The following is a 17765-nucleotide window of genomic DNA, read 5'->3' as shown; positions in this document are numbered from 1 at the left end:
TCACCTTCCCTCACTCACCACCTCCTCTCCACCAGCAAACACCAGTTTGTTCTCTGTATTTAAGAGTTTTTTTTTGGTTTGGAGCTTCCCCCCCCCCCCCCCTTATTCAGGTTTCCTACTTTTATTATACAACAAATTAACAATATTTAAGTAATTAAAAAAAGTCTTGTTGAAAGTTTGGCTAAGTCCTGTGAATCTTTACCACTAACCTGTAACTGTGACTACAGAAATCTACTCAGTGTACAATGTCCTAATACCAACTTAAAATTGTTTCTAAAAAGTAAATAATATTATAAAATTTAGTGAAAGATGATAAGACATTTAAAATTTTTCAATTTGGGTTAGAATGGCAGAGGAGTCTGAATAACTTTTGTGGGGGGCTATAATTGGTTTGTTTAACAGAAGTAAGAAGGGGCATGTGTTGGCTTTGAATTTACTCAACATTCACATTAGGGCAAAATTTTGACTGTTTAGAGGAAGCTTGATGTGTCTGGTCAAGACTGTAATCAAAGGGCTAAAAATTATAAGTGCCATCTAATTCAAAATGAAGAGCCTAATCTTCTAAGTTCCAGACTGCACACACAGTCAAGAACATGCTATGGTCCACCAGGCCTTGTCTGGGGAAGCACTTTATCTAATAGAGGCATTTTGTGTTTCTTTGGGAAAGCAAAGCCTTTCATGATGAATCCTGTTTACTGACCCGGACAGACAGTGCGTAGAGGCAACCGGCTTGTTTGACGTAGATGCTAAGGTAGCTGAGGGACAGAGTGCACTGAAGAGAGTGCTGTGAAAGTCTGCTTGGGAGAAGTGCCATCCTGGGCTGGGGGAATGATGTTGACAGAGAAGAAATAAAGATAACGACAGAGCCTCCTTGAAAGACAACTGGATGACTACAGAGAATGGAAAAGAACACTACTGAAGAGGTTTTCATCTTTTCACTGTGTATATCCTTACCTTATCTGTTCAGCATTATTAAATACTGTAGTGATAACATAACCTTTCCTTAAAACAGTAAGGCAAACATAAAAACAGTTGCATTAAAATACATCATAGCTTTACATTTTTCTCAGAGAGGAAAGCAGACTTTTTCATGGAAATACCCACGGAAAACATCTTGTCTCCACAGTGGAAAGAGGTCAGAAGATCAGTGAACACATTGTCATTGGCACCCCTGGGACTGTTCTGGACTGGTGCTCCAAGCTCAAGTTCATTGACCCTAAGAAGATCAAGGTGTTTGTTCTGGATGAGGCTGACGTGATGATAGCTACTCAGGGCCACCAAGACCAGAGCATCCGCATCCAGAGGTAGGAACTCTTGAGCCAAGAGGAACGTCTCAGCCTCCTGATCTACAGCATCTTCTCCTTTTACTTCAAACACTTCTTCTTGCTCCTATCAGGTTCTTTACTGTACTGCTTCCAGAAGCATTTGTTTGATAGGCCATTTGCTCCTCAGCGCTGACCATGGGTTGAGGAAGGAAACTTAGGGAATCTAACACCAGCCCCCTCCCTGCCCCATGGCTGCTCTTGCCTCCTCCCTGCTGTTCTCCTCCCCCCTTTTGCCTCTTTCCCCGGCGTGTAGAGCATCCAAGCCTGGGGTGGCTGTCTTCTGTTCCTTCCAGGGAAAGACTCGGGGTCATGCCACATACCTGGGTCTTCCCTTGCAGGATGCTGCCCAGGAACTGCCAGATGCTGCTTTTCTCTGCCACCTTTGAGGACTCTGTATGGAAATTTGCCCAGAAAGTGGTCCCAGACCCAAACATTATCAAACTGAAGCGTGAGGAGGAGACGTTGGACACCATCAAGCAGTATTACGTCCTGTGCAATAACAGAGATGAGAAGTTCCAGGCCTTGTGTAACCTCTACGGGGCCATCACCATTGCTCAGGCCATGATCTTCTGCCACGTGAGTAGCAGTGGCAGCAGCAGGCCTGCCGGGGGAGGAGCTCCACTGGAGGGTGTGCCTGGCCCTCCCTTCAGCCAGCTCCACCTCAGTGCTGAGGAGGACTGGGTGTCCTCTGTGTGGCCAGAAAGGAAATGATGAAGCACCTCCACCTGCCCCAGGGCATATTCTCCTCAGACTATAATGAGTTATGAGGGAAAGACTGTGAAGAATTGAACTTTTCTTTGGCCCCACCTCTTAGACATACCTTGGGAAAAACTCCAGATAACATCCAATGAAATGATTATATAACATTAAGAATATAGACTATTTGAGAATGAAGATATTGGCTCCTACCACACTCTTCCTAGCTGAACACTAAGATGATTTAAGTAATTCATCCAAAAAAAATTCACATGGCTAAAATTGTCTTTGTAAAATTGGTAAGCCTACCCTGGTGGCTGAACTCAGCAGGCTTTCACGTATTTTAATGGAAACAAGCCACTTTTTGGCAGGTTTGTTTTTGTTTTTATTTTTCCAGGTATCTCCATTTAAAACCATTCCTTTCACTCCAGACCCGCAAAACGGCTAGTTGGCTGGCAGCAGAGCTCTCCAAAGAAGGCCACCAGGTGGCTCTGCTGAGCGGCGAGATGATGGTGGAGCAGAGGGCTGCGGTGATCGAGCGCTTCCGAGAGGGCAAAGAGAAGGTGCTGGTGACCACCAACGTGTGTGCCCGCGGTGAGCAGAGAATGTGCCTGTTCGCCTGGCTCCGGATGGCGAGCGCAGGGCTCCCGTACGGGACGCTCAGATGGTTCGGGGGAGTCCAGCTGGGGTTGGTGCTGACTTTGTTTTCTGGGAGAGGCTGGATTCCCCCAGCAGATGAGAACTTTCACAGAAGCCAGGAGTCCTGATGTGGTGGAAGGAAACAGGCAGTGACTGGTTTAGAGTGAATGGTGCCTGCTCTCCTGCGGCCCCCTAGTGAAGTTTCGGCCGCATCTCCAGATTCTTGTATCTAGCAGAGGCTCTTCTAGCGAGGTCATAATTTTGTTAGCACCTGCCAGAGTTCTGTTTTTCCCTCTGGATTCTGCTGCGTGCCCCCGGTCCCCGAATCCCAGAGCTGGCCTGCCCCAGACTCTTCCTCCACCTGATGCTGGCGTGTGGCAGCCTCGCCTGGTGGGTGGTGGTTTTTGTTTCCCGTCCTGACTCCACCCCTCTTTCGTGCAGGTATTGATGTTGAACAGGTATCTGTCGTCATCAACTTTGACCTTCCCGTGGACAAGGATGGGAACCCGGACAACGAGACCTACCTGCACCGGATCGGGCGCACGGGCCGCTTTGGCAAGAGGGGCCTGGCAGTGAACATGGTCGACAGCAAGCACAGCATGAACATCCTGAACAGAATCCAGGAGCATTTTAGTGAGTGCCTGGGAGTGTCCCCTGCCAGGGCCCTTTCCTTAGAGGGGCAGGTTCTCCTGGGGCCTCCTCGAGAGGCCTTTGTCCTTGTCACATTCCCCTCCTTTCCTACAATATGGAAGTTCTCGAAGAGCACACCTGGTGAGTTCGGGTCAGGAACTCGAACAACAGCGCCCCCTTGGCCAGGCTTGAAGGGCCTAGGGCTCTGTCCCGTGCTCAGGCACCAGGAGCCCGTGGGGTTTCATGAAAGTTTGCTGTGGCCAGAGGCTTGGCATGGAGGCAGAAACCCGTCTGCCTCCTCCCTCCCTGCTGTGCTGTCCCTTCCCTAGGTGTGTGTGTTCATGATAGCCCCGTGTTGATATCTCTGTGAATTCTCTTTTTTTCCCCAGATAAGAAAATAGAAAGATTGGACACAGATGATTTGGATGAGATTGAGAAAATAGCCAACTGAGAAGCTCCGTCAGTCACCAGTGCCCACCCCTGGTGCTCCCCCTGCACGGGAGACTGGTGCTTTCACGGCACAGGCCTCGACAGTCGCCACAAAGAAGAGGAGGCAGAGGAGAGAGAAACTACCTACCTCATTTTAAATTACGTTTGGACTAGACAAAAATTGTGCAAATGATGGGGGAAGGTAGAAAAAAATTGTTTACACAACTCTTGAAGATTAGGCGTGAATACACAGAAATTTACCTTTTGAAATTCTGTCTTTTTTTTTTGGCCAGCATTTTCCCCATCTAGACGCTGTGGCTAATCACTTGTTCAAGATCTTTGCAGCAGCCCCTGCCTATTCTCTGGCCAGGAGTGTTAAGACCAGCCTCCAGACAGAATTGAGATGAAGAGGGACACAGATAGGGGTGCCTGGATGGCTTGGTCGGTTAAGTGTCCGACTTCAGCTCAGGTCATGATCTCAGTTTATGGGTTCGGGCCCCGCATCAGGCTCTGTGCTGACAGCTCAGAGCCTGGAGCCTGCTTTGGATTCTGTCTCTCTCTGCCCCTCTCCTGCGTGCACTCTCTCAAAAATTAAATGTTAAAAAAAAAAAAGAGAGAGACACAGAGACAGAGAGAGATCCCAAGTAGGATAGGTGATAAGCCAGCCATCATGTTTGGAGTATGGCATGAGGCCTGTGACCTGGGGCTGGGGCACCTTATCTGAGTGTTGTCAGCCCCGCCTGCCCTGTTGCCCACAGCATGGACCAAAATGCCAACCTGGGGCTTTTGGTGTATGCAGGTTTGTGTTGCAGGACCACGACCTCATGGTTTTCATCAGCAGGTGCAGTCTGTATATAGTGCACATCTGATTACCAGTGGGTCCATTGCCTGTGCTTGAGTAAGGCCTGTGGTAGAGTCATAGTGGAGAGTTGGTGGTGGCCCTAGCTTGCCACACAGCCTGGGCTTACAGGCACTTGCAGCATCTTTTTTACATCCCAGGTGTCACCTTGACCCCTTCATAGTCCCAGGCAAATAAAAGGTGATCTAAGGTTTGGATCCTCAGTGAAAATTATGGCTTCAAATTGCTAATGACCAGCCTCAAGGCAGTTCCACAAGTGATCAGCAATAGTGTGACAAGTACTGGCTTTGTCTCCAGATCCCAGAAGGCAAATTTCTCAGAGCTGGGAATGATTTCAGATACTTGGTGTCTTGATTTTAAAGGGATTCTGAAAGTCTGAGCTCACAGTTCTTGGAATACAAACAATGCAATAAGGGACTAGATGGACTAGCCATTTACCTGTGTAAGGCAGGAGTAACTGCCAAGGACTTGGCTTCCTTCTTACTGAGCATCTTTGTGTAGAACATTTAGAGCAAATACTAGTAATCGACATTTCCTACCTGGCCAAGGCTGATGGTACCCACAGAGTTACAGAGCAAAGATGAGATGAAACTGAAACTCCAGCGAAAAGGACTTCTCTCCAGCTCTTTGACCTTGATACAGAACTAGGCCCAGGCTTGGAAGAAGGATTTTCTGTGATGAGAACTGCTCCAATCCCAGATTATCCTTTTAAGTATTCCTGTGTTTTAGGACCAGATTGGTTACCTGGGAAGGGAAGGGGCCAATGGCAGCCTCCAGATGGTTCCCTTAATCTGACATTACAGATACTGCAGAGACCAACAGACTGCTAATCCTACTACATTTCCCCAGTTGGCATTTGACTATAGAGTCTTCTCTGTGCGTCTGGCCAACTCTGACCCACCTTGGGAGTCTTCTTGTAAGAAGAAATTTTGTCTCCCACCTCCTGCAGTGCTGTGGACCAACCCTGAAACAATTAAAAACAAAGGCAATAATTAAAGGAGTATAGACTCCTCACAAGGCTGCAGGCTGATTCCCCTCCCACCTTCTCACAACATGTATAACCAGTCTACTGTGTAGCCCTAAATCTAAACAAAATGGGAAGGGATATGGTTCAGATTCAAGAGTAGGAGTAACTAGTTATCTGGTAGAAATCTAGGTCAACAGTTCTTAATTGGTCCAAACCCCTAAGAATTCACTGGATGGGTTTCATGGAATCTATGAAGCGTTTAAATGCATTTTCCTGCAGAGAGGTCTCCCAAAGAAGTGTCTTTTAAAAACGTAAGACTCACTGTTATGGATTCCTTCACAATCCATATTCATTCTTGCCAGAGCTTGGCTTCCAGGGCTCAGTGGCCAACAGCTGCCTCTGTGACCATGTGCTATCTTGAGCCATCAATGATCTGTTGAAAATGTACTGAGCCTATGGTAAGCTTCAGTCCACAGAGTTTCTTTTACTCATTTTAGTACTCATGTATGGAATGATATGTCCTACAATAGAGAAACAACCTTAGCAGAAAGATTTTGGGCCCAATGGAAGATTCTGGATATGTTCATCATCCATAAACAATGGATTTTATTGCTTTTTTTTTTTTTTTGAGTGTCATTCATCGTATGCATAAGAATTAGTCAATTGTTGATGTATTTGTTATTGATGTTAATTGAACTTAATTATGAAGTACACGTTACTAGGACAACATTAATGAGTATAAGAAGACATTATGTTTTTGGTTGCTGGTATTAATGATCATGTCTAAGTGGAGAAAACTATGATTTCATAGGCTAGTCATCACCTGATACTACTGTTCCATTTCAGAGTTGACACTGCTCCAGCACAAACAGTTGCAATGTCTCCATAGGCCAAGGGCCCTACTCAGTTGCCAGAGGGCTCCTCACATTCCTTTTTTTCCTGCTGGTAAACCAGGGAACACTGGCTACCTAATTAGAAAGAAAGCAGCAGCCAATACAAAGTCCTTACATAAATTTTTCTCGTCCTAGGGAAGAAATACAAATAGGTCTTGGAAGCAGGTATTCTCCCTTTGTTCCATCTTGTTTATTATTTAACATGAAGGCAGTTTCAGTGTCATTAGTATTCAGAAGGTAAGGAATTCTGAGGCCAGAGAAGATTTCATAAAGGAGTGGGGTTTGCTCCTGAGAGAAAAGTGACAGAGTGCCCTAGGCAGGGGAAAGCAATATTAAAACTAAGTTTCTCCAGAATAAACCTAGCATACTGGAAAGACAGTATGGACAGCAGACTTGCCACATAAGCAGAGAAAAGTCTTGATACAAAACGAAAACTTGATTGAACAGTATTTGAGTTTAGTAGTGAATTAAAGGTTGTTAAATCACAGAAAGGCAGTTATGAAATTGGTGGGGTTGGGAGGAGTGTCCAGCACATGTACGTAGGATACATTGGAGCTGGAAAAGGCGGGCATCTGAGAACACAGTTTGAAGAGGATTTCATCGGTCCCATCACACAGCAAGTGCCAGGATACCATTGATTGTACTGAAAAAGCACAAAAGAAGAAATGGGACTGGAGGGATATCACAGAGGAAGAATGATAGGGTTTCATGCCTACTTGTTATTCCAAAAAGGATTGTGGCTCTAAAAGATCCACTGTACAAAATAACTCTGGGGAGAAACCCAAAGGGAAGGTCTGGAAAGAACAGATGCATCAGGGTTGAGTCTCATACACAGCATGTAGGATTTCAGGCCTGTCGCCTTTGCAAGCAGGGACTTGGCCCCTCTTCATCAACTTGTAGATTTCAGGGGTCTTCAGGTTTTTCTTGGTCTTAGACATAGATGTCAGGTTCTTAGGAACTCCCTGTAGTTTTACCTAATTTTGCCTTTTTTTTTTTTTTTTTTTTTGCTTGAGAATAAATGTTCTTTATTCTGTTGATTGACTCAGATTGTAGCATCTCCTAAAAATGAGCTGAGGGAACCTGAGGGGCTGATGCTAGGAGGCTCCAGTCCCTTGCCTTCCTAATCCTGAATCTGGGACAGGGCTTTCCCAGAATAGCTTCAAACACCTAGTTGCAAGTCAGACCAAGTGGGGAATCTGCTTGGAGGATATTTGTCACCCCCCTACATTATGTCTTCTCATTCTCCAGCCCCTGTTGCTAGATGCTTCTGCCTTGGCTTAGAAACTGTCCCACTGTTGAGTATTCATTGGAGCAAGGGGCTTCTCCATGGTAGTTCTAATTGTAAGATGGGGGATAGGAGTAGGTGGAGGGAAACATTAGATGAGGTCTGAGATAGGTGGCTGTTTGGGGGATCAGCGGTTCAGATCAATGTCATTTCTGCTTTAGTGATATCTCTCAGGCAGGGGTAGCAGATCTTTTGTTCATGCAGATCTATAACCCAGGACTACAGTTGGCTTCTCTCATAAGAAGGGGTGTTTGTGTGTGTCGGGGGTGGGGGTGGGGTGTTTAGACGGAACTCTTCTGGAAGTACCAGTACACATTCTGTGAGTCTTTGCAACTAACTGTACTGTTCTATTCTCATCCATAGGCTTCCACTATCCTGGAATTGTCCAAGTGGAGAAAAGCCAAGTAGTCTCATTCTTATCCCTGAGAACACACATCCCCATGCTTAGTCTTGAAAGGACTTGAATCTTGAATCAGCCCTGGTCGGGCATTCGGTCAAGTGTGCTAGGTGTGTTGTCCTCTGGTCTTTGTTCCCCTCAGACACCAACAGCTTCTAAATTTGCACAAAAATTGTCCTGATAAACCAATGTCATTTGAGTCCAGGTTTAACAACAGAACAGGTCCCAGTGTTCTGGCATTGCTTTAATTTCTAAAGCAAGTAGGATTATGCTATGTTGTTTGATTCACCTGATTTCATATTTAACGTCCATGGAGGGAACTTCAGAAACAGCAGCAGTACCTCTAACCTCATGGTTCATTAGTCCTTTCTAGTTAACTCTTCCACTCTGTCCAGTGACCATTTTAAGACTTCCACTCACCTCAAACTTCCAACCCCATTATCTCCCTACTCAAGAGTAAACAATAGAAAACTGCCCTCAGCCCTCTGCCACCAGACCTTCCCCCAATCATACCTATCCTTCCCTCTCCCTCCTGTTACAATGGGAGAAGTCCCTATTGTCTAAATTTCTCTACCAGTGCACCAAATTCCCTCTCCTGTGACTGTTTAAGGACCTGCTCCATCTACACCCTCTCATATTTTCAACCTCTCCCACCCCCATTAGCTGGTTCCCTCTCCCCTCAATTTTTCCTTGTGTGTGGAGTGGTAAAATACACCTAACAAAATTTACCATCTGAACTATTTTCAGTTGTACAGTGGTATTACAACACTCATAACGTTGTGCAACCATCAGCACCACCTATCTCCATAATTCTTTTGGATCCTGCAAAACTGAAACCATACCCAATAAACAATTCCCCATGACTCACTGCCCCTAACCCCTAACAACCACCATTCTACTTTCTGTTTCTAGGATTCTGTTCTTAAGTACTTCATGTAAGCAGGGTTATACTGTATTTGGCTTTTTGGGACTCGCTTATTTCACCACAATGTCTTCAAGGTTCATCTATTAACTCTTCTTGATATTTCCAATTGTTTATACCTATCTCCTATTTAAATTCAAACTCCCTCTATTCTTTATCTTCTAGCCTTACATTTTTCCCTGGTGGCCAAAAATCTAGGAGTTGCTTCTACCCACTGAGTCCCATTCCTTATCTCTCTGCAGTCCACCTTCTGCCTCCACTGCCCCTTGGGAATAGCCTTCACCAAGGGCACCAATGACCTACATGTTGCTAATTCAGAAAACACTTTTTAATTATATCTGACTCAACAGCATTTAACACCATAACAATCTCTTCTTTTAACGAGTCTTCTGGTGACTAAAGTGACACACCACACTCACTGGTCTTCCTTCACTCTGGTCACTTCTCAGTCTCCTGGTTAGGCTCCTTTTTTATTTACTTCTTATATGTGACTGTTCCTCATAGGACTGTTTGGGGTCATTTCTTCCTCTTTCTCTCCTGTGGGCAATCTTGTTCACTTCTCTAGCTTGCTTTCTGCTGGCAACTCCAAAATCTATACCAAGACCCAATTTGTGAGCTCCAGGGTTACAAAAAACAACTGCCCACAGGACACTTGCACTTGGGATATCTTCAAGGAATCCCGTACTCAACATATCCAAAGTTGAACCCATTATCTTGTACTACCACCAAACACTATCACTCCAAAAAACTCATGTTCTGCTTTTGGCTCTCCCTCTAACGATCTCACAAAATGGAACTATAATTGTCTATTGCTTAAGCCAGAAATCTGGATTCATCAGGAATCTTCCTGCTCCCCAACCAATAATCCCAAGGTCCTTTTGTATCTATCATCCATTGCTATGTAACACATCGCCCCAAAACAGTGGCTCAAAACAACTTAGTCTGGGTAGCTCTGCTGGTCTCTCCCAGGCTCACTCATGCAGCTGCATGCCCCTGGCTGGTGTCTGGGCTCAGCTGACACAGCTGGGACCCTCCACAGTCTTTCACCATCATAGCATGGCAGGTGGTCTGGGTTTCAAGAAAGGAGAGGAGAAGCTGTGAGTTCCCTTGAAGCCGTGGCTCAGAACTCCCCAGTGCACTTCTGTCACATCCTTCAGTCACAAGGCCAGTGCAGAGATGGGGGGAAATAAAGATCTCTTGATGGGAGGAGCTTGAAGTATCTGTGGCTATTTTTAATCCACCACGGCTATCCATTCTAGCTTCTATCATGTTAAACCAAATGAAATGCGCTGTTTGACCATTGTCGACCTATAAAAGTGGCACTTTCATATGGTTCAATTGGTGTTTCTTGAATTCACCCTGGTCTAGATCACCATTGTCATATCTACCGAATCAACTTCCCAGCAGGTGCTCCTGCCTCCAGTTGGGTTTTCCTCCAGTTCATTTGTCACATGGCAGCCAATATGATCCAATACTTGAGTCTGAGCCCACTCTCCTGCCTAAGATCATCCCCTCCCATACACACTCCGTATTTCTTAAGATAAGCCCAAACTGTGTAAAATGATTTGTACTAGGCTCTCCCGATCTGCCTCACTTGTCTTACTTTCTCCCTCATACTTTCTGCTCCACTATCACTGAAATCTGCCCTTGTGCTGGGCTACGTCTCAGAAAAGATGGTGATCCTGTAAATTCCCTCTTTCTCAAAATCATATTTCCTCCCCTAGCCCACTTTAAAGCCAAAACAAAAGTGAAAAGATACTGCTAGGACTTAAGGCTGAGGTGGAGAGGTTTTCACCTCCAGCACTGCGGCTAAGATGAGCATGAGGAAAAAGAAGGTAACTAAAAACAGGAGCCCTCCAATGCTGCAGGCAGCCAGGGAACCATATGGAAGGAGCTCATAGGACACTCCTTTTGCTTTACCCTGGGGCACTGCCTGGGGCCAATGTACTGTTCCACTCCTGATCTCTTGGAAGTCCCCCCTCAGAGCATAGGAGACTGGGATATCCTGCTTGGGGAGAGGATCCTGGAGGGGGAATCTTGCCCCGCCCCAAGTTGCTCCCTCAACAATCTGTGACCAGTTGCATCCGCTGCCATGGTTATACTTCTTGGAACTCCCCTCCCAATCCTTCCCTTTCTTCTGCCCCTTCCTGGTCCTTTCTATTTCAGTGGTAAAAACCATGTCTCCAGGAAGGCATGCCTCACTCCCCTGTCATTAACTTCCATCATGCCCTGTAGTTGTTTTATGAACATTGTGTCAGGTAACCTTTTAAAGGTCTACTTGGATTAACTGGGGCACCTGGCTGGCTCAGTCAGTGGAGCGTGTGACTCTTGGAGTTGTGAGTTTGGGCCCCATGTTGGGGGTAGAGATTACTTAAAACCTTTAAGTCAGTTAAGCATCTGACTCGTGACCTCAGCTCAGGTCTTGATCTCAGGGTTGTGAGTTCAAGCCCCACACTGGGCTCCATACTGAGTGTGGAGCCTACCATAAACAAACAAATAAAATCTTTAAGAACAAAGGTCTGCATGGATTAACTTATTAACTCTTCATAACAAATATTGTTCCTACCTTACAGATGAGGAACAGACACAACAGAGAGGTTAAGGAATTTGCCCTACCACATACAGCTAGGAAGTAGCAAGCCAGTCCTCACACCTGGGCAGTCTGGCTCCAGGGCCACATTCTTAACTGCTAGGCTGTATTTGCCTCATATATAAATATGTCTAAGTTTGGGACCGCTTGCTTAGCGCCTGTCTCCCTCATAGTTAAGTACAGTAAGAGTGGGAAGTGGTTTTACTCAATCACTGAATTCCTAGCTGTCTGCAGGATGTGTTTTACAGGGAAATCTGCTTTGTTAATGTGTCAACAAATGAAAACATGGAATATGTTTGACATATTTTCTTTTAAAATTATCCCCATTTTCGTCTGGGTGGCTCAGTCGGTTAAGCGTCCGACTTTGGCTCAGGTCATGATCTCACAGTTCGTGAGTTCGAGCCCTGCATCGGGCTCTGTGCTGACAGCTTAGAGCCTGAAGCCTGCTTCAAATTCTATGTCTCCTTCTGTCTCTACTTCTCCCCCGCTCATGCTCTCCCTCTCCTTCAAAAATAAATAAAAACATTAAAAAATTTTAAATTATCCCCATTTTTTCATTCATATTTTTTGTTATTATAGTCATCAGACTTTTATGGGCCAAATACAGACTTAGTCTGGCTCCTGCCATTATTCCTGTTATTTTCTGAATCCTTCTAGCATCCCTCCTCCCATTCCCCTCCCTTGCTTCCCACATGCAGAAAGAAAAGGAGAAGTTCCCAGGGCAGAGCCACCATCCTATCAGGCTTACCCCCACCGCAGGCACAAGCAGGGAACATCCCTGCACCCATTCACTCAGAACAAATGATGATGCCACAGAGGCAGGTGTGTCCATGAGAGATGGTTACTTATTGATCACCAGTTCATTCACTGATTCATTCGCTACCTAATTCAACAACTGTTTACTGTGCCCTTGCTCTGGGTGAGATGCTGGAGAACCACCGGTGAGCAAAGCAGATAAGGTCCCTGCCCACAGGACTCACTGTTTAGTGATGAAATCAAAATAATCATGTGATCAGGCAATTCCATGTAAGATACAGTTCAAGCTCACCCAGGCCCAAAAGGCCAGTTAGAAAGTACCCCCAGGAAGGGGTCCCAGGAATGCTGGCCCTGCACTCTGCCCTTAGTTTTTGGTTTTTTTGCCCAGTGCTTTCTGAAATTGGGTTGCCCTGAATTTAAATCCTAGATTTGCCACTTACTAGGCCATATATCTTGAAAAAGTTGACTACCCTGCACCTCTATTTCCTTACTTGTCAAATGGCGATAACAATAGTAATGTGAGAATTTACTTAGCTGTTTCAAGTAGATTGTTGTAGGATGCATTTAAAAAAATGTTAATGCATTATGTTATCATTGCCCAGTCTAGTTGAATCTGACTCAGGGCAGGAGGCTGTATAGTCCACAGCTTCAGAACAATGTGCCCTTCCTATTGGTCTCTGGTCTGGAGAAGAGTGGGATTCTCAGTGGCTTCTTCCTGGAAGAATATAATATATTCTCCTTTTGGAATATAAATGCTAACTGAAGGGAAAGAGATAGCCCTGTTGCCCAGAAGTGCTCTAAAACAGCCTGGCTGATTTCATTGTTCCAGCTGGAGCCTCAGCCTAGACCTCCCTAAGAGCACTCACCTGGACTAAACAAATGCCCACCAGCCTTCCAATAGATATGGGTGGTAAACTAAAGAAAAATTTCAGTAAACACCCTACAAATCCAATGCAAGCAAAAATTCTAACTTCAATTCCCCTACAGACCATATTTAGCACAACGAATTGTGTCTCAGTGGAAGCAATGTAGGAATCACCCTCCCAATGCTAGAGCAGCAGACTTTGTAACGAAATAGCAATCAAAAGAGGACAGTGGGCACCCAGACTTCAATACGGCTCTAAGCAAGATCCTCTGCCTCCAAAGAACTTACAAGTCTTATGGTGTTGCTCCTTTTGCTTCTCATGAGAGTTTTCTGTGTAGATGTTTGAGATAAAAAATCCTGAGGAAAGGGTGCCTCAAAATCTATTTGTTTCTTTAGGCAATTGTTAAAATAGTAGGACAGAAGGAACATTATTCCTCAGAAAACATATTAGCAGTCTCCCCCAGGGTTGTGCTGCCCAACATAGAGTTACACCATGGTTGTGGCTCCTCATTAACAATGCAGTTTGTCTCAACTCATTGGTGGTATAGTTGATGGGAATTAGATCAGTCACTTGGGAAGACAATATGGCATTTGACATTCTCACTTCTGTAGCACAGTATGTGCATGCTCCGTTTCAATGAATCGTTAAGAGCTGAGAAAACATTCTAACGCCCCCAAACCCAGCAACCACTGTTCTGATTTCTATCACTATAGATTAGATATACATACCTGTTTTGAACTTAAATAAATGGAGGCATGTACTATGTACTTTGTGTCTGGATTCATTTGCTCAACATGTCTATGGGATGGCAAAGCTCTCATTTCTGTTGTTGTATTATCAGTACTTTATTCCTTTTTTGTTTTTTAAATCAATGTTATTGAAAAGTATAATGTATATACAATGAAGTGACATTTTAAATATACGATTCCATGAGTTTTAACACATTTATGTATCTATGTAACCAGAACCCCAATCAAGATACAGAACATTTCTATTACCCAGGAAGTTCTCATGTCCTGCTCAACCTTCCCCGCTCCAGATGCAACCACTGTTCTGACTGTTCTCACTATAGATTTCATTTCTCCTATTGTTGACTTGCATATAAATGGATCCTACAGCAATCATCTCTCATGTCTGACATCTTTCCTTCAACACAATGTCTCTAAAATTCATCTACTTCATCATGTGTAGTTTATTCCTTTTTACTGCTGAGTCGTGTAACAGTCCATTGAATAAACATACTATAGTTTAACCATTCTTCTGTTGATGGACATTTGGGTTGTTTCCAATTTGGGGCCATTTTGACTAAGTCTGTTATAAACATTTGTGTACAAGTCTTTTTGTGGATATATGTTCCATTTCTCTTGGATAGTAACTGGGAGATGTGCTGGGTCAAAGAGTAGGTGTAGGTTTAACTTCCTGAGAAATTGCCAAACATGCAAACCAATCGTGCCATTTTACAATTTCTGTAGGAGCGTATGAGGGTTTCAGTTGCTCTTGACTAACTTTCTTTGCTTGACTTTAGTCGGGTTCTTGAACCTTCTCCTAAACTTAACCTGTGCAGTTCTTGGCAAAATCCAGTTTTAGCAAGAAACCCCCACAGGTGGCATCTGGTCACCCTCGATGTCTGATAGAGTCTTCATCTTTGCACCATCCCCCCCGTGATGTCTGATCATCCTGGCATTTTGTCAGCAAGAATCCTGTTAGGTTATTTAACCAGAATTCCCCTTACTCTTTATGTTTCTTCGTAGTAATTTTCCGTCCACTGACCATGCATACCCTCCCTCCCCCGTCCTCGGCTATAAATTTTCTCTTGTTCATGCTGTATCTCACCCTCACTGAAAAATCCCACTGCAGTAGTCCCTATACCTATCCTCTATGCCTTACCATCTCTACCATGTTGTTGAACTTTTTTTTTCTTTAACATTCCACATTTTTACCAACACATAGAAAATTAATCTTTAATTTTAGCGATTCTAGCAGCGTGCAGTGGTATTTCATTGTGATTATGATTTGCCTTTCCTTAATAACCAATGATTTCAAGCTCTTTTTCACATGCTTACTGACCACTAGTTTCCTCTCTTGCAAGTGTTCAAGTCATTCACATATTTTGACATAAATGTTGCTATTAGAAATGTGTCCTTAACACATGTTGAACTAAAATCTCTATTAGTCTATTCATCTACACATTAAAAAATATTTATTGAGAGGCTATTACATGCCGTAAACTTTTCTAGGCTCACAAATTGTGACTAAGAGATAAAATCTTTGCTCTTGTTTGAAGAGTTCATATTCTGCGAGCGGCCAGGAGACAAACAGCGAAATGGAAGCAAAGAAGATGATTTTTGGTGGTATGCTGATGCTCACTGAGAATTAGTGATAAAATATTGGAAATAACCTATATCCCCACGGTGAAAGATGTAGGGGAGTCAGGTAATTTATGTGATAGGAGTTTGATGGAGTATTATAATGCCATTAAGTTAATAATTACAACATGAAAAAATACTTTATAATAAAAAGGTCTAATTTAAAATCGTATGTGCTTTGTTTAGGACTATGTAAAATACCCGTACTTTGATGCATACAAAGACTGGAAGGAACCAGAAGAAAAAGAAAACACTGTTGTGTTTATTTTTCGGAGTGGTTGAATTATGGGGGTCCAAGGGCAATTGCTGTCGTTTTGTTTTCTTACACGTTATCGCATTGTTAACATGCAGAAACTGGCATCTACAGCACCTTCACGGGACTTACCTTTGTGTAAAGCTTTAGAATTCACTGAGACATGTGACGGGCTTAAAATAAAACTTGGGTTACTTCAGTGTGAAGTAAGGCAATAAAATGAGGACTAAGAGTTTGACTTCGCAGAGATTAGGGATTTCAAGAAAGCACGAGGCTGCTCCTGGAAAGTCCGAAGGAGACGCACGTCGGCGCACGACCGGCGCGGCGCAGAATAGTGACGTCTTGCGCCGGGCGGGAACTGACGTCACTTTTGGCACCGCCGCTTCCGGTCCGCGTGGGGGCGGTTCTTGCGGAGATAGTGGACTCCGGGCAGGTGTTGGCGCGCGGTGCGGTGAATTTTTTCCAAAGTCAGCCTCCCTGCTCCCCGCATCATGGCCACCGACTCGTGGGCCCTGGCAGTGGACGAGCAGGAAGCGGCTGTCAAGTCGGTCAGTGGCTTCAGCTCTCGCGGGGCGAACGTAGCAGGGGCCCGAGCCGACCCTGATTCGAGCCCCGGGAGCTGCCCGGGTTGGGAAGGGTTGTGGCCCACACCTCCCTAGACTTTGCGGCGGTGAATCCCGTGGCCCTGATTTGCGCCTAGGGCGATAGAGACCAGTGTCAAGCTTGTTCTATTCATCTGGGCCAGTTAAAGACTTTTTTGTCCTGTAGCAAATTTGTTCCCGCTCTGTATGTTTTCTTTCCTTGTATTGCACTTCCTCACTGGGGATTGTAGACACAGGAAAATTTAGATGCTGATTCTCTCTTTGATCTGTTTTCCGGATGAATCGGTGCTAAACCCTTTTTTGTTTGTTTGTTTGTTTTTGGATTTTTCTTAACGTGGCTGGCATTTGGTAGCTTTTTGCAGGATAACAGATTCAGGTTTAGATTTCGTGTTTCAGTCTACTGCAAATGTTGGCGGGAGGGACTACAAATTGTTTCGTTGATGTTTAAAAGGAATATTTAGTTTCACATCCTGGTTCTTTTATAAATGAAGATCTATTCAATTGTAAGGTAATTAGTGTAAACTGGCTTTCTGTTCTTATATGTAACCGTAGGTTTGTTTAGTGATAATTCACTATTGATTTTAATAGTTTTGTCTGGTCGTCTGGAAGTCTTATGTAACTTTTTAATGCTTAAGTTAACATTTCTTCTGCAGTCAGCCTTGATTGCCTTGGGAAGATTGTGAGTTTGTCAGCAAATATTGTGGTCTAAATCCAGTGGAATACAGGATGAATCTTTACAGTCTAGTTGGGAAGGTGAGAATGTGGGAAATGCTGTGAAAATGGTAAGAATAATGCGGTAAGTGATGTCTGAAAAGAGAGAGGACGTTTATGAATAGGGAATAAGAAATTGCTTGTGGAGAAGTTTCAAATGGATAATAGAGAATGAGTCATGTAAGATAGAGTTGAATAACATTTCAGGAGAAAATGCACAAAAGTGCTGAACTTGTCTAGAGAGCAAGAATCAGAACTGATTTTTGCTGCAGCTTAAGTGTATGGGTTGTAATAGAAGCTGTACAGAAAATATAGAGTGTACTTTGCAACCTCAACTGAGAACTTCAAGAGGAGAGACTTTTCTTAGTCGGTTTGGGGATTTTTCAGGATACTGACAAGATTAGATCTGAGAGCTGGCAAGATTTATTGAACACATAGAATGTTAGTGATGTCTACAGGAAAGCCAGTCAGTGTGGAAGTTACTGTAATAGTCCAGAGAAGGGCATATGTTGTTGGGTGGTGGAAGTGACGATGAAGAGATGGATTTAAGAGAGAATTGTGGCGATATAATGTGCGGGA

The 17765-nt window shown here is 44.2% G+C and overlaps 2 protein-coding genes and 1 long non-coding RNA gene across 7 annotated transcripts in view; 2 read left to right on the top strand and 1 right to left on the bottom strand.

Moving 5' to 3' along the window:
- The window catches only part of LOC101087696 (ATP-dependent RNA helicase DDX19B), a 21442-nt gene extending 17453 nt beyond the window's left edge, over positions 1-3989 (top strand). For all 5 annotated transcript variants that reach the window (XM_019820035.3, XM_006941728.5, XM_019820034.3 and 2 more), the window contains 5 exons: positions 1127-1304; positions 1664-1901; positions 2453-2615; positions 3102-3293; positions 3680-3989. In XM_019820035.3, coding sequence (XP_019675594.2) covers positions 1127-1304; positions 1664-1901; positions 2453-2615; positions 3102-3293; positions 3680-3741 — 833 coding nt within the window. In that variant the 3' untranslated portion in view covers positions 3742-3989. The remainder of the gene's footprint in view (positions 1-1126; positions 1305-1663; positions 1902-2452; positions 2616-3101; positions 3294-3679) is intronic.
- LOC111558057 lies at positions 97-16287 on the bottom strand. Its single transcript, XR_006590680.1, has 2 exons — positions 16006-16287; positions 97-5542 (listed from the first exon to the last, which is right to left on the bottom strand). It is a non-coding gene; the product is annotated as an uncharacterized LOC111558057 (long non-coding RNA).
- Positions 16266-17765, top strand: part of DDX19A (DEAD-box helicase 19A) — a 22805-nt gene continuing 21305 nt past the window's right edge. Inside the window, exon 1 of the mRNA XM_003998235.5 lies at positions 16266-16421. Coding sequence (XP_003998284.1) covers positions 16365-16421 — 57 coding nt within the window. The 5' untranslated portion in view covers positions 16266-16364. The remainder of the gene's footprint in view (positions 16422-17765) is intronic.

This window comes from Felis catus, chromosome E2 (assembly GCF_018350175.1).
Source record: "Felis catus isolate Fca126 chromosome E2, F.catus_Fca126_mat1.0, whole genome shotgun sequence".
Lineage (NCBI taxonomy): Eukaryota > Metazoa > Chordata > Mammalia > Carnivora > Felidae > Felis > Felis catus.
This window is presented reverse-complemented; position numbering and strand designations above follow the sequence as displayed.